The following is a 15,893-nucleotide window of genomic DNA, read 5'->3' on the forward strand; positions in this document are numbered from 1 at the left end:
GAAATAGATATGATAGAGACATTTATGGATGTTTTACTCACTTGGTATTGAAATCATATATGGATACCAATTGCACTTTGTATCCAAGTGACTTTCCAGTATTTTCCATCCTTATAATGTGTGTAGCATAAGAGCAAGATTTATCTGTTACTGATGAGGCATAAGTATCTCCATGTACTTGAGCCATCTGACACATCTTCCGTTACGTCTGAGCGAGTGTTTGGAGTGGACTGCCCTGATTGTCTCCCAGTAACAGCTCTGATAACTGTCAGGGCCATAGACGAACACACAGTCCCCTATCTCCTAGATCCTGGCTGTACGGCCTCCATTACTTTAATTTCCTCATCAGCGGCGGGGAGTGGTCTGTCCGTCTATCTGTCTCTCTGGGATGGATGTGTGGCTGGTTCAGGTGAATAGCAAGGTTACCAAGGGTGCACCCTATTCCCTATTTAGTGCACTACATAGGGAATAGGGTGCTGTTTGTGAACCAGACCAAGGCTACCAAGCTGGGAGCTATGCCAACGGAGTAGGGGAGGGATGGAAGGGGAAGGACATATATGGCACTTTCCTGAATCAATCAGGAGTATCCATCTCCGGTGAGCTACTGAGGGGAATCGGCGTGAGAGTGGAATCGGCGTGAGAGTGGAATCAGCGTGAGAGGGGAATCGGCAAGAGAGGGGAATCGGCGTGAGAGGGGAATCGGCGTGAGAGGGGAATCAGTGTGCGTTGGTGGTTTTCTGTAAGGTTACACCCACAGAGAATGAGGGAAGGGCAGAAGGGACAGAATCTTTGCTGGTTTGAATGACAAAAAGGGTTGTGATGCGTTTCCATGGGAACATTGTGACTGACCATTAACTCTTTCTATGCTTGTGCTTTTCCCTGTGGGCTGGTGCGTGGGTCTCTGTGTGTGTGCAGGTGACTCCCAGGGGACATGTGGAGACCCAGGCACCCCGTCGCAGGGCAGCAGGGAGGAGAGTAACTTCAGGATCCGCAGTAAAGTCCAGTTCAGATGCTCTGAGGGTTACGAGCTGATTGGCTCAGCTGAGAGGATGTGCTTTCCTAACGGCACCTGGTCTGGAACACAACCCTTCTGCAAACGTGAGACCACACACACACTTCTCATTCTCCCAATATGGTCTTCTGAGTCCAACAATCGGCTGTACCATTCCATTTCCAGACAGTATATCTCAACGAACACATGCTTTATCAGTCACCACCGCTGAAGGATCTGAACATGTAGCTAGCGATACATAGCCTGCTCTCACTGCAGGGGCCTCATAGCTAGCAATACATAGCCTGCTCTCACTGCAGGGGCCTCATAGCAACCGATACATAGCCTGCTCTCACTGCAGGGGCCTCATAGCTAGCGATACATAGCCTGCTCTCACTGCAGGGGCCTCATAGCTAGCGATACATAGCCTGCTCTCACTGCAGGGGCCTCATAGCTAGCGATACATAGCCTGCTCTCACTGCAGGGGCCTCATAGCTAGCAATACATAGCCTGCTCTCACTGCAGGGGCCTCATAGCTAGCGATACATAGCCTGCTCTCACTGCAGGGGCCTCATAGCTAGCGATACATAGCCTGCTCTCACTGCAGGGGCCTCATAGCTAGCGATACATAGCCTGCTCTCACTGCAGGGGCCTCATAGCTAGCGATACATAGCCTGCTCTCACTGCAGGGGCCTCATAGCTAGCGATACATAGCCTGCTCTCACTGCAGAGGCCTCATAGTTAGCGAGCAGGGCCCCTATAGCTAGCAATACATAGCCTGCTCTCACTGCAGGAGCTCCTGCAACCAGGAACCCAGACACAACCCCCAGGTGTCAGTCAGGCACCTAGACACAACCCCCAGGTGTCAGTCAGGCACCTAGACACAACCCCCAGGTGTCAGTCAGGCACCCAGACACAACCCCCAGGTGTCAGTCAGGCACCCAGACACAACCCCCAGGTGTCAGTCAGGCACCCAGACACAACCCCCAGGTGTCTCCTTTGAACCACCCTATTCATCTCATCTCAAACGAGACAGGATAGCATTAGTGTCATCTCTAAACTCCGGCTTCATGTCCTCCATGTTCCCTCTGAGCCACTGCAGCTCTCTAGTTAAATAGATTTACAGATTGTTAACTTCTCAGCCCCTGAGGTGGTTGCCAGGCAGCTTCTCCACAAGGCTGACAGGGTACCTCTCTCTCTCCATCACGCTGTCTCTCTCAATCCCTTCTTAATCTCGCTTTTTCTTTCTCCCTATCCAGTGTTAGAGGCGTTATTACAGACCCGGGTTCATTCTCGGGCTGTTCCACAGCTGGCCGTGGCCGGTAGTCCCATAGGACGGCACACAATTGTCCCAGCATTGTCCTGGTTAGGAGGGGGATTTACTTGGCTCATCGTGCTCTAGCGACCCCTGTGGTGGGGGCGGTTGTGCCTGCAGACTGACCCCGGTTGCCAGTTGAACAGTGTTTCCTCTGACACATTGGTGCAGCTGGCTTCTGGGTAAAGCTGGCGGGTGTTAAAGAGGGCTTTTAGGCGGGTCATGTTTCGGAGGACGCATGACTCCACCTTCGCCTCTCCCGAGCCCGTTGGGGAGTGTCAGCGATAAGACAAGGGGGGGGGGGGATAAAATACAAACAAAAATAAGAAGAAATCCATCTGTTATACTTGAGCCTGTTGTTTCTCTCTGTAAAATACTGACATTTTACATTTCTCAGCCCACATAGAACAAGGGCCTGTGTCCCCGATGGCACTCTGGTCAAGAGAGGTGCACCATATAGGGAATATGGTGCCATTTGGCAATAAACCTCTAACTCATGACTTAAACATATTTTTTTTTACAGTGGCCATGTGGATTTCATTTCTATTCTCTCTCAGTACCTCACATATGGAGTATGGGTAAAAATGTGTCCTTTCATAGCTCTTGACAGCCAACCCTGGACATTGTTTGTCTATATCCACGAGTACCACACTGGGGGAGGATCCCTACAACAATGGCTGCACTGTCGTTCTACTCTTCCCTAGATGCTAGCCGTCTCTCTCAACCCTCTTGTAAACAGCTTTAATAGGGATCCCTGAAGCGCGAATGCACTGTCGTTCTACTCTTCCCTAGATGCTAGCCATCTCTCTCAACCCTCTTGTAAACAGCTTTAATAGGGATCCCTTAAGCGCGAATGCACTGTCGTTCTACTCTTCCCTAGATGCTAGCCGTCTCTCTCAACCCTCTTGTAAACAGCTTTAATAGGGATCCCTTAAGCGCGAATGCACTGTCGTTCTACTCTTCCCTAGATGCTAGCCGTCTCTCTCAACCCTCTTGTAAACAGCTTTAATAGGGATCCCTTAAGCGCGAATGCACTGTCGTTCTGTAATTCCCTAGATGCTAGCCGTCTCTCTCAACCCTCTTGTAAACAGCTTTAATAGGGATCCCTTAAGCGCGAATGCACTGTCGTTCTACTCTTCCCTAGATGCTAGCCGTCTCTCTCAACCCTCTTGTAAACAGCTTTAAGTACTTATATCTGACTGTTGTTAAGCTGGATCTGAGTTGATGCTATGGGGATGGAGTATGGGAATTGTAAAAGGGGTAATGATGATTTCATGGAAAGTACAATTACTGTACTTAGCATTGAGATACAGTGTCAGTCCATAACAATTCATACTTTATGAAAAATATTTAATTCACCCAAAACCCTTACAATTAGGTTGACACAGTCTTTATTCAAGGTCATCCTATAGATGGTCCAATCTAACATATACAGTTGAAGTTGGAAGTTTACATACACTTAGGTTGGAGTCATTAACTTGTTTTTCAACCATTCCACAAATTTCTTGTTAACAAACTCTAATTTTGGCAAGTTGGTTAGGACATCTACTTTGTGCATGACACAAGTAATTTTTACAACCATTGTTTACAGACAGATTATTTCACTTATTGGAATTCCAGTGGGTCAGAAGTTTACATACACTAAATTGACTGTGCCTTTAAACAGCTTGGAAAATTCCAGCAAATGTCATGGCTTTAGAAGCTTCTGATAGGCTAATTGACATTGTTTGAGTCAATTGGAGGTGTACCAGTGGATGTATTTCAAGGCCTACCTTCAAACTCAGTGCCTCTTTGCTTGACATCATGGGAAAATCAAAAGAAATCAGAAAAAAAATTGTAAACCTCCAAAGTCTGGTTCATCCTTGGGAGCAATTTCCAAATGCCTGAAGGTACCACGTTCATCTGTACAAACAATAGTATTCATCTCTGTCTCCTAGAGATGAACGTACTTTGGTGCGAAAAGTGCATTTCAATCCCAGGACAACAGCAAAGGATTTTGTGAAGATGCTGGAGGAGACAGGTACAAGGTATCTATATCCACAGTAAAACGAGTCCAATATCGACATAACCTGAAAGGCCGCTCAGCAAGGAAGAAGCCACTGCTCCAAAACCGTCATAAAAAAATCTGACTACAGTTTGCAACTGCACATGGGGAGAAAGATCAAACTTTTTGGAGAAATGTCCTCTGGTCTGATGAAACAAAAATAGAACTGTTTGGCCGTAATGACCATCGTTATGTTTGGAGGAAAAAGGGGGAGGCTTGCAAGCCGAAGAATACCATCCCAACCGTGAAGCACGGAGGTGGCAGCATCATATTTGGGGGTGCTTTGCTGCAGGAGGGACTGGTGCACTTTACAAAATAGATGGCATCATGAGGCAGGAAAATGATGTGGATATATTGAAGCAACATCTCAAGACATCAGTCAGGAAGTTAAAGCTTGGTCGCAAATGGGTCTTCCAAATGGACAATGACCCCAAGCATACTTCCAAAGTTGTGGCAAAATGGCTTAAGGACAACAAAGTCAAGGTATTGGAGTGGCCATCACAAAGCCCTGACCTCAATCCCATAGAAAATGTGTGGGCAGAACTGAAAAAGTGTGTGCGAGCAAGGAGGCCTGCAAACCTGACTCAGTTACACCAGCTCTGTCAGGAGGAATGGGCCAAAATTCACCCAACTTATTGTGGGGAGCTTGTGGAAGGCTACCCGAAACGTTTGACCCAAGTTAAACAATTTAAAGGCAATGCTACCAAATACTAATTGAGTGCATGTAAACTTCTGACCCACTGGGAATGTGATGAAAGAAATAATAGCTGAAATAAATCATTCTCTCTTTTATTATTCTGACATTTCACATTCTTAAAATAAAGTGGTGATCCTAACTGACCTAAGACAGGGAATTTCTACGAGGATTAAATGTCAGGAATTGTGAAAAACTGAGTTTAAATGTATTGGCTAAGGTGTATGTAAACTTCCAACTTCAAATGTAACACTTAGTGTGTTTGGATTTAGATTTGGGCAAAGGGATGACTGGAATAACATTGTTTAATAAATAATGTTATTCTAGTCATCCCTTTGCCCAAATCTATATCCAAACACACTAAGTGCCCCCCCTCCTCCTCCTTTTGCCCTCGAACAGCCTCAGTTCACCGTGGGCACTGACTCTACAGAGTGTCAAAAGCCTTCCACAGGGATGCTGGCCCATGTTGACTCCAATGGTTCCCACAGTTGTGTCAAGTTGGCTGGATGTCCTTTGGGTGGTGGACCATTCTTGATATACACGGAAAACTGTTGAGCGTGAAAAACCCAGCAGCCTGACACCTACTACTGTTCAATACCCCGTTCAAAGGCACTTCAAAATGTTGTCTGGCCCATTCACCCTCTGAATGGCACACATACACAATCCATGTCCCAATTTTCTCAAAGCTTAAAAATCCAATGTTAGCCTTATCTCCTCCCCTTCATCTACACTGATTGAACAAGTGACATCGATAAGGGATCATAGCTTTCACCTAGTCAGTCTGTATCATGGAAAGTGTTCTTAATGTTTTGTATATTCGGTGAACTAGTATATGATAAAACAACTTCACAAGTATTTTTGAATTACCACATAAAACCAATCTGCCCCTTCTCTCTCTCTCCAGCGGTGCAGTGTGGGAACCCGGGAACCCCCAGTAATGGCCGTGTGTCCCGGCTGGACGGCACAACCTATTCCCACTCCGTCACCTACTCCTGTATGGATGGCTACCTGCTGACCGGCTCCACCACACGTCAGTGTCTGGCCAATGCCACCTGGTCTGGCACTGCCCCCAACTGCACCAGTAAGTCTTCATAAAACAACCTCACTGCCCTGAACTGCACCAGTTAGTCTTCATTAACCAACCTCACTGCCCTGAACTGCACCAGTTAGTCTTCATTAACCAACCTCACTGCCCTGAACTGCACCAGTAAGTCTTCATTAACCAACCGCACTGCCCTGAACTGCACCAGTAAGTCTTCATTAACCAACCTCACTGCCCCTCACTGCACCAGTTAGTCTTCATTAACCAACCTCACTGCCCTGAACTGCACCAGTTAGTCTTCATTAAACAACCTCACTGCCCTGAACTGCACCAGTTAGTCTTCATTAACCAACCTCACTGCCCTGAACTGCACCAGTAAGTCTTCATAAAGCAACCTCACTGCCCTGAACTGCACCAGTTAGTCTTCATTAACCAACCTCACTGCCCTGAACTGCACCAGTAAGTCTTCATTAACCAACCTCACTGCCCCTCACTGCACCAGTTAGTCTTCATAAAGCAACCTCACTGCCCTGAACTGCACCAGTTAGTCTTCATTAACCAACCTCACTGCCCTGAACTGCACCAGTTAGTCTTCATTAACCAACCTCACTGCCCTGAACTGCACCAGTTAGTCTTCATTAACCAACCTCACTGCCCTGAACTGCACCAGTTAGTCTTCATTAACCAACCTCACTGCCCTGAACTGCACCAGTTAGTCTTCATTAACCAACCTCACTGCCCTGAACTGCACCAGTTAGTCTTCATTAACCAACCTCACTGCCCTGAACTGCACCAGTTAGTCTTCATTAACCAACCTCACTGCCCTGAACTGCACCAGTTAGTCTTCATTAACCAACCTCACTGCCCTGAACTGCACCAGTTAGTCTTCATTAACCAACCTCACTGCCCTGAACTGCACCAGTTAGTCTTCATTAACCAACCTCACTGCCCTGAACTGCACCAGTTAGTCTTCATTAAACAACCTCACTGCCCTGAACTGCAGCAGTAAGTGGGATCAGAGCCCGCATTTATAAAGCGTCTCAGAGTAGGTGTGCTGATCTCGGATCTAGGACCCCCCCCCTGATAACACCATGTTTTTTTAACAATGTATTTCGATTGTGATCTTTGGTTTTCGTATATGGGACCTATTGATATGTGATACGGAGTCATAGATGGGGGATTGGATCTATTAGTGGGCTGAGGCTGAAGACAGGCTGCGTCCCAAATGGCACCCTATTCCCTATATAGTTCACTACTTTTGACCACAGCCCTATGGGTCCTTGTCAAAAGTAGTGCACTATAAAGGGAATAGGGGGGGGCGGGCATTTGGAACTATTCCAGAATCTTAATCTCGCATCCTGTTGTCATGACATTTCAAGACGTTGCTCCTCTCATGTTAAGGGTGGGTTGTTTATGACCGGAATTCTCCGGTCAGTGTAAGAGAGGGATCGAAGAGGAGGCACAATTTAAGGTAGCCTTCGTGTTAAGGATTGAGACAGCGAGAGAAGGGGTCTCACACACACATACACACGCACAGTGACTGGTGGGTTGAGACCGAGAAGAGAGGTCAGAAGAGCCCTGTGTCCCTGCTCCAGCAAGATAAGAAAATCAATCCCTCTGTGCCTCTCTATTACCTTGTACATATTACCATACCCTCCAAAGCTCTTCCCTCTTCTTCAGCTCCTTCTCAGTTGAGTAGACAATGCCAGGGAGTCCATCTGATTTAAATCTAGGCCCAGGGGCGAGAGAGAGTGAGAAAAAGAGACAGAGGGGGAGAGAGACCGAAAGGGAGAATGAGGGAGAGAGGAAAGCACGTAACGTTCTGAAAAGCATATGTTTGTTAGAGGTTGGTGAGAGTGTTGTCCTAAGGTTATTTTGCATACAACTTTAAGAAATGGTGCAGGATAGTTGCTTGGCTTTGGAACATTCTCAGCACATTTAAGGAACTTGATGAAAAAAATGTTATTTTATTGGTATTTCGTTACAGAATGTTTCCTTAAAGTTCAAACATGGTTACATTTCAATGTTGTTAATGTTCTAGGAATGTTCTCGAATTGGTTTGTATTAGGAATGTTATCGTGTAGTTCAGAGAACATTAAGAAACAACGTTCTTCTGTGGGAATTTCAGTACTTCAGCCTAACGTTTCCTACAGGTTTCCTCGTGGTTCTAAAGTCATATTTTCAAATTGTTCCAAGAACATAAAAAAAAACATTCCATAAAAAACACAAGAAAATGTTAGAAACATTCAGAGAACGTTCTAAGAATGTTGGTTAAAAACATATATATGTTTGTGTGTTGGCCAATCCACTAATTGGCCACACCTGATCTTAATGAGTGCTTGTTTCCTTTGAAATGGGAGTCTGTTTGAATAGACTAACATGTAAAAACATGGCATGCTAGTTCCATCCTGGTGGCACAGAGGACTAATTCCATGGACAGAGAACAGATTATAGGTTTGAATCTCCAAGGAAGTTATTTAAAGCCTCCAAATAACCTATAATTTCCTTTCGCAGAGCGTTCAATGAACCAGAGTAAAGCGTTCTCGGAACCTTCCTGCAACCTTAAAATGTTCCCAGAACAGTCAAAATGTTCACTTCTCTGCACAGAATGTTTAATAAACCTTCAGTTTTACCGGTCAGGAAATGAATGACTTCGTTCCCACAAACAATGTGAAACTAAAAAAATGCGTTCCCACGACTTCCAAGGAACCAAATTAGACTTATTCCACTTCAGCTAGATAATTCCTCTCTATCTCACCTGGTGTTTCAGATTCAGTTAATTCAGGAATGGACTACCAGATCTATAAACTACTGTCTGCCTGTCTCCATATCACCCCTAGACAGAAGTTGTAGACCACACTCGTTCCTCCAGGCTAGGTTCATTGCCTTTGATCGTATGCCTCTTAGTGCCCATATATGCTTAAACAGGCAGAATGCTTTGCCTACAGCGTTTCAAAGAGACCTTTGGTTTGTGTCCCAAAATGGCACCCTGTTACCTATATAGTCTCAGGGCTCTGATTTAACGTAGGTCACCTTTTTAGGGAATAAAGTGTAATTTGGGACGCATCCCTTGCCTGTGGCATCAAATTGTATGTAGCTGTAGACCTTACAGTGAAATGCTTACTTACACAGCCCTTAAGCAACAATGCAGTTTTAAGAAAAATACCAACCAAAAAAATAAAGAAATAAAGTAAGAAAAAGTAACGTGTTAAAGTAGTACTGATTGATGAGTCTTTACATGTGTTTTATTGAGTAGGCTGAGAAGGATGATGCAATGTTTTCTATCCAATGGTGGAGTCACATTAGCATTTTGGTCGAGACATTTTCCACACCACCTAGATGTTTACGAGCTTAAACACTCCGGTGATTGATTCTCAAAGCTTCATTCTTTTGTTGTTGTTGTTTTTTTTAGCAAAAGACACTAAATTTATGGAAAACTGTAATTCCGCGAATTGATAAGGGCACCACATAAATCAATGTGAACATTTTTCTGAAATTAAAAATTAATTTAATGCAAAGTACTTTTGGGGTTTGTTGTCAGTCACGGTGATCATTGATCACAACACTACTAATGTGTTTCTGTTACCTTGTCATCTGAATTCCCTGGTAGACCGTAAACATTCTACTTCCTGCTCTCTGATTTCCATCCTGTCCTCCACAGAACAGAAGGGAGTTATAGTCGTAAGAGATTGACAGAATTGATTATGGAAGTTAAACCCAGGAGACCCTCGTATGAGAACACAGCTCACAGCTATTGATTTTCCCGGTGATAGTGAAATCTATCATTTTGAATAAAAGAGGTGAGGTGGTATCTCATCAGTGGAGATAGCTCTGTTGCTGGCTGCATAAATTGGTCATTTCAGATGATTTGTGGATTAGGTTTCCCACCGATTGTTGTCACAGCCCCAGTTACATCTTACGCCTGACCCACAATGGGGCCTAAATTGCACTTCGACCACCATCATAGATATCCGTGTCTGTCACACAAGAGCCAGAAAGCCAACTAAGTGTCCAGACTGGGGATGTCTTCTTTGTTATGTATGTATTTGTTTGCAGTAACAGAGTACACTGTGTCACTGAGTCACTCTTTTGTCCCCTTCCTTCCTACCTTCCTTTGTTCGTTCCTTCCTTCCTTCCCACCTTCCTTCCTTCATTCCTCTCTTCCTTCCTTCCTTCCTTCCTTCCTTCATTCCTCTCTTCCTTCCTTTCTTCCTTCCTTCATTCCTCTCTTCCTTCCTCTTGCTTCCCTCCCTCCTTCCGTCATTCCTCCCTTCCTTCCTTTCTTTGTTCCTTTCTTTCTATCTTCCTTCCTTTCTTTCTTCCTTCCTCTCTTCCTTCCTTCCTTCCTTTCTTCATTCCTCTCTTCCTTACTTATTTCCTTCCTCCCTCCCTCCTTCCTTCTTTCTGTCTAATCACAGTGATCAACTGTGGCGACCCTGGGGTTCCAGCCAATGGGATGAGATATGGAGAGGACTTTGCTATTGGTCAGAACATCACCTTCCTGTGTGCGCCGGGATACAGCATGGAGGCCGACAGCTCTGCGGTACGCACCTGCACCTCCAACGGCACCTGGAGTGGCATCATGGCATCCTGCCAAGGTAAGACCTAGCAACACGTGTGTAGCATAATGTACTTCATTACCCACAAAGCTCTGTGGAACATATCTCATAACATTTTAGCATCATAGCATCTTTCAAAGGTAGGGCTCAGCAACACTTTGTTTGGTTGGTTTGTTCCCCTAACTACTTCAATTTGAGTGTTTGAATATGTGTATCTACCCTTTACAATAGATTTCAATGAGCCAAGTCTTAGGGACTAACTAATCAATGTTCCCATTGTCTAAAACAGAGATGTCTTGGCTTGTGTTCCCCTATGGAATCACCACCAGTTTCACTACAGATTGTTATAGCTTATTCACAGTAACACTGCACACCTCCTGCTTTCCACACTGTTGCCCTTAGCAACGGTATCCCATATATCATTGTGTCCTGTTAGCTGCCACAGTGAGAAAAAGGGTTTAAATAAAGCATATCCGTTTGCTTTGGTTTTGTTTTTGTCGGACCAACATCCTGTCTTGTAGTTGTTATTGTCGGACCAACATCCTGTCTTGTAGTTGTTATTGTAGGACCAACATCCTGTCTTGTAGTTGTTATTGTAGGACCAACATCCTGTCTTGTAGTTGTTATTGTAGGACCAACATCCTGTCTTGTAGTTGTTATTGTAGGACCAACATCCTGTCTTGTAGTTGTTATTGTAGGACCAACATCCTGTCTTGTAGTTGTTATTGTCGGACCAACATCCTGTCTTGTAGTTGTTATTGTCGGACCAACATCCTGTCTTGTAGTTGTTATTGTCGGACCAACATCCTGTCTTGTAGTTGTTATTGTCGGACCAACATCCTGTCTTGTAGTTGTTATTGTAGGACCAACATCCTGTCTTGTAGTTGTTATTGTCGGACCAACATCCTGTCTTGTAGTTGTTATTGTAGGACCAACATCCTGTCTTGTAGTTGTTATTGTAGGACCAACATCCTGTCTTGTAGTTGTTATTGTAGGACCAACATCCTGTCTTGTAGTTGTTATTGTCGGACCAACATCCTGTCTTGTAGTTGTTATTGTCGGACCAACATCCTGTCTTGTAGTTGTTATTGTCGGACCAACATCCTGTCTTGTAGTTGTTATTGTAGGACCAACATCCTGTCTTGTAGTTGTTATTGTCGGACCAACATCCTGTCTTGTAGTTGTTATTGCTGACACTATATGGCCAGGCAGAAAAGGTTTCTCTTCATAACACGCTTTCTCAACATGCATAAAATTCAGCTTTTGACCATTATCTTGGACCAACTATGATCAACACATGTCTCCATCCGTTTGTACAGGTGATAGTTCCGTTTCCTGGCTGTGCAAAAGTGTGTTGTTATACATAATATATGCAACAGCTCCAGAATGATATCTTGGTGCCGTACATTCTTATGATGCACAGTTAGATCTGTGGATGTTGACGTGTGTGTAACGTCCAATGAGTGAATGGGTGTGGAGTCAGGCGCAGAGAGCCAAGGATACGGGAAAAAACACGCTTTAATGTCCAACCAGAAACATGTACAAATAGGTGACGCCGAAACACAGGCGTAAATACACTCCACCTAAAATACACACGGGTATCAAACCGGACAGCGGGAAAACCCACAATATAAAGAACACCTTTTACATAACAGAAACAAGCCCGCACAAACACAAGCGGGCTAATCGAACTTAAATAACACCAACCCAAAAACCCCAACAAGGAACAGGTGAAAACAATTAGACCAAACCAAACGAAAAGGGGAAAAGGGATTGGCGGCAGCGAGTAGACCGGTGACGATGAGCGCCTTCGGTGATATTCGTGACAGTGCGGAATAGAAAGTAGCCTAATGGAGGTGGATGGGTGAAAGTCAAACATTGCCTTTTAACACAAAGTTGTGTGCATGCATGCACTCATATGGTATGCTGTATGTGAGAATGCCTGTGAAATGGAGGGTCCGTCACAGCAGCTGTTGAACTTCTTCACCACTGTTGTGTCACTGGAGTTGTGAAACTACTCTGCATAAACCTATTATTCATTAGCTTAGTACAAGCCAAGCTGGTCCCCTCTCAATGGAGGGGCTACCAAGCGTGTCCAATACTAATTCAGAATATTAATACAACATTTGGGAATTTATTACACGTTTATTGTTTTTATTACTGTGACACAGAGATGGCAATGAGAGCAGCCAGTCATCAGAAAGCTCCATTCAGCTGGACTAATGTGTTTGTTTTTATAGTCAGCTGATTCATTTAATCACTACCCTCCAAATCAAAGGGTTCTGGTCAAATGGAATGGACTGATAATAAAAGGGATATGGTGCCAATGGGCTCTGGTCAAAAGTAGTGCACTAGGCAATCAGGTGCCAAAGGGCTCTGGTCAAATGTAGTGCACTAGGCAATCAGGTGCCAAAGGGCTCTGGTCAAATGTAGTGCACTAGGCAATCAGGTGCCAATGGGGTCTAGTCAAAAGTAGTGCACTAGGCAATCAGGTGCCAATGGGCTCTGGTCAAATGTAGTGCACTAGGCAATCAGGTGCCAATGGGCTCTGGTCAAAAGTAGTGCACTAGGCAATCAGGTGCCAATGGGCTCTGGTCAAATGTAGTGCACTAGGCAATCAGGTGCCAATGGGCTCTGGTCAAAAGTAGTGCACTAGGCAATCAGGTGCCAATGGGCTGTTACTGACCAAACCAACCCCATCTTTTGGAAAGTTTATCCACAGCGCTGTTACTGACCAAACCAACCCCATCTTTTGGAAAGTTTATCCACAGCGCTGTTACTGACCAAACCAACCCCATCTTTTGGAAAGTTTATCCACAGCGCTGTTACTGACCAAACCAACCCCATCTTTTGGAAAGTTTATCCACAGCGCTGTAACGGTTATTCAGTGAGATGACTATATCCATGGTGATAGGCTTTCCAAAATAGTGCTCTATTTTACTGTAATTTGGTGAGAGTATTGTGTCTATCGTATAGTATGCTGGAAAGCCTGTTTCTGCCCAAACCAACCCTCTCAGAACAGTCGGCTGGAAAGCCTGTTTCTGCCCAAACCAACCCTCTCAGAACAGTCGGCTGGAAAGCCTGTTTCTGCCCAAACCAACCCTCTCAGAACAGTCGGCTGGAAAGCCTGTTTCTGCCCAAACCAACCCTCTCAGAACAGTCTTCTAGAAAGCCCTATCTGCTGTTACTGTAATTTGCGAGAAAGAGTGTATCCGCCATGCAATTTTCTTAGACAGCCTACGATATCTGCTATTACTGTAGTTCAGTGAGAGGAGGAGTATGCTGTGTTCTCATCGAAGTTGGCAGAACTGTGTGTGAAAAACAGACACGGAAGAGAAAGGGAGACTCACTCTACAGAGTGCAACATGAGTCATCCAGCCTAGCCCTTTCTCCTACTCAAGCGTAGCGTTGGTTGTCTCTCTCTCTCTGCCTTATTGCACTATATAGGGAATAGGGTGCAATTTGGGACTCAGCTATTTTTTGATTGAACCTTTATTTAACTAGGCAAGTCAGTTAAGAACAAATTCTTATGCACAATGCCAGCCTAGGAACTACCTTGTTCAGGGGCAGAACGACAGATTTTTACGTTGTCAGCTCGGGGATACGGTTACTGCCCCATCACTCTAACCACTAGGCTACCCACCACCCCAGGTAGCCTAGTGACACCCAGAGGCTTGTGCTTGGAGAGAAAACCATTAGCTCAGTTCCAGTTAGACTGGTAGTCTAACTGTAGGGATATCATGTTAGACTGGTAGTCTAACTGTAGGGATATCATGTTAGACTGGTAGTCTAACTGTAGGGATATCATGTTAGACTGGTAGTCTAACTGTAGGGATATCATGTTAGACTGGTAGTCTAACTGTAGGGATATCATGTTAGACTGGTAGTCTAACTGTAGGGATATCTGGTAGTCTAACTGTAGGGATATCATGTTAGACTGGTAGTCTAACTGTAGGGATATCATGTTAGACTGGTAGTCTAACTGTAGGGATATCATGTTAGACTGGTAGTCTAACTGTAGGGATATCTGGTTAGACTGGTAGTCTAACTGTAGGGATATCTGGTAGTCTAACTGTAGGGATATCATGTTAGACTGGTAGTCTAACTGTAGGGATATCATGTTAGACTGGAAGTCTAACTGTAGGGATATCATGTTAGACTGGTAGTCTAACTGTAGGGATATCATGTTAGACTGGTAGTCTAACTGTAGGGATATCATGTTAGACTGGTAGTCTAACTGTAGGGATATCATGTTAGACTGGTAGTCTAACTGTAGGGATATCATGTTAGACTGGTAGTCTAACTGTAGGGATATCATGTTAGACTGGTAGTCTAACTGTAGGGATATCATGTTAGACTGGTAGTCTAACTGTAGGGATATCATGTTAGACTGGTAGTCTAACTGTAGGGATATCTGGTTAGACTGGTAGTCTAACTGTAGGGATATCTGGTAGTCTAACTGTAGGGATATCATGTTAGACTGGTAGTCTAACTGTAGGGATATCATGTTAGACTGGTAGTCTAACTGTAGGGATATCATGTTAGACTGGTAGTCTAACTGTAGGGATATCTGGTAGTCTAACTGTAGGGATATCTGGTAGTCTAACTGTAGGGATATCATGTTAGACTGGTAGTCTAACTGTAGGGATATCTGGTAGTCTAACTGTAGGGATATCTGGTAGTCTAACTGTAGGGATATCTGGTAGTCTAACTGTAGGGATATCATGTTAGACTGGTAGTCTAACTGTAGGGATATCTGGTAGTCTAACTGTAGGGATATCTGGTAGTCTAACTGTAGGGATATCATGTTAGACTGGTAGTCTAACTGTAGGGATATCTGGTAGTCTAACTGTAGGGATATCTGGTAGTCTAACTGTAGGGATATCTGGTAGTCTAACTGTAGGGATATCTGGTAGTCTAACTGTAGGGATATCTGGTAGTCTAACTGTAGGGATATCTGGTAGTCTAACTGTAGGGATATCTGGTAGTCTAACTGTAGGGATATCTGGTAGTCTAACTGTAGGGATATCTGGTAGTCTAACTGTAGGGATATCTGGTAGTCTAACTGTAGGGATATCTGGTAGTCTAACTGTAGGGATATCTGGTAGTCTAACTGTAGGGATATCATGTTAGACTGGTAGTCTAACTGTAGGGATATCATGTTAGACTGGTAGTCTAACTGTAGGGATATCTGGTAGTCTAACTGTAGGGATATCTGGTAGTCTAACTGTAGGGATATCTGGTAGTC

The 15,893-nt window shown here is 44.5% G+C and overlaps 1 protein-coding gene across 3 annotated transcripts in view; it reads left to right on the forward strand.

Annotated features, from left to right (window-relative positions):
* The window catches only part of LOC135551748 (CUB and sushi domain-containing protein 3-like), an 826,047-nt gene that overhangs the window by 758,991 nt on the left and 51,163 nt on the right, over positions 1 to 15,893 (forward strand). For all 3 annotated transcript variants that reach the window (XM_064982949.1, XM_064982950.1, XM_064982951.1), the window contains 3 exons: positions 916 to 1,098; positions 5,949 to 6,125; positions 10,505 to 10,684. In XM_064982949.1, coding sequence (XP_064839021.1) covers positions 916 to 1,098; positions 5,949 to 6,125; positions 10,505 to 10,684 — 540 coding nt within the window. The remainder of the gene's footprint in view (positions 1 to 915; positions 1,099 to 5,948; positions 6,126 to 10,504; positions 10,685 to 15,893) is intronic.

Source organism: Oncorhynchus masou, chromosome 13 (genome assembly GCF_036934945.1).
Source record: "Oncorhynchus masou masou isolate Uvic2021 chromosome 13, UVic_Omas_1.1, whole genome shotgun sequence".
NCBI classification, from domain to species: domain Eukaryota; kingdom Metazoa; phylum Chordata; class Actinopteri; order Salmoniformes; family Salmonidae; genus Oncorhynchus; species Oncorhynchus masou.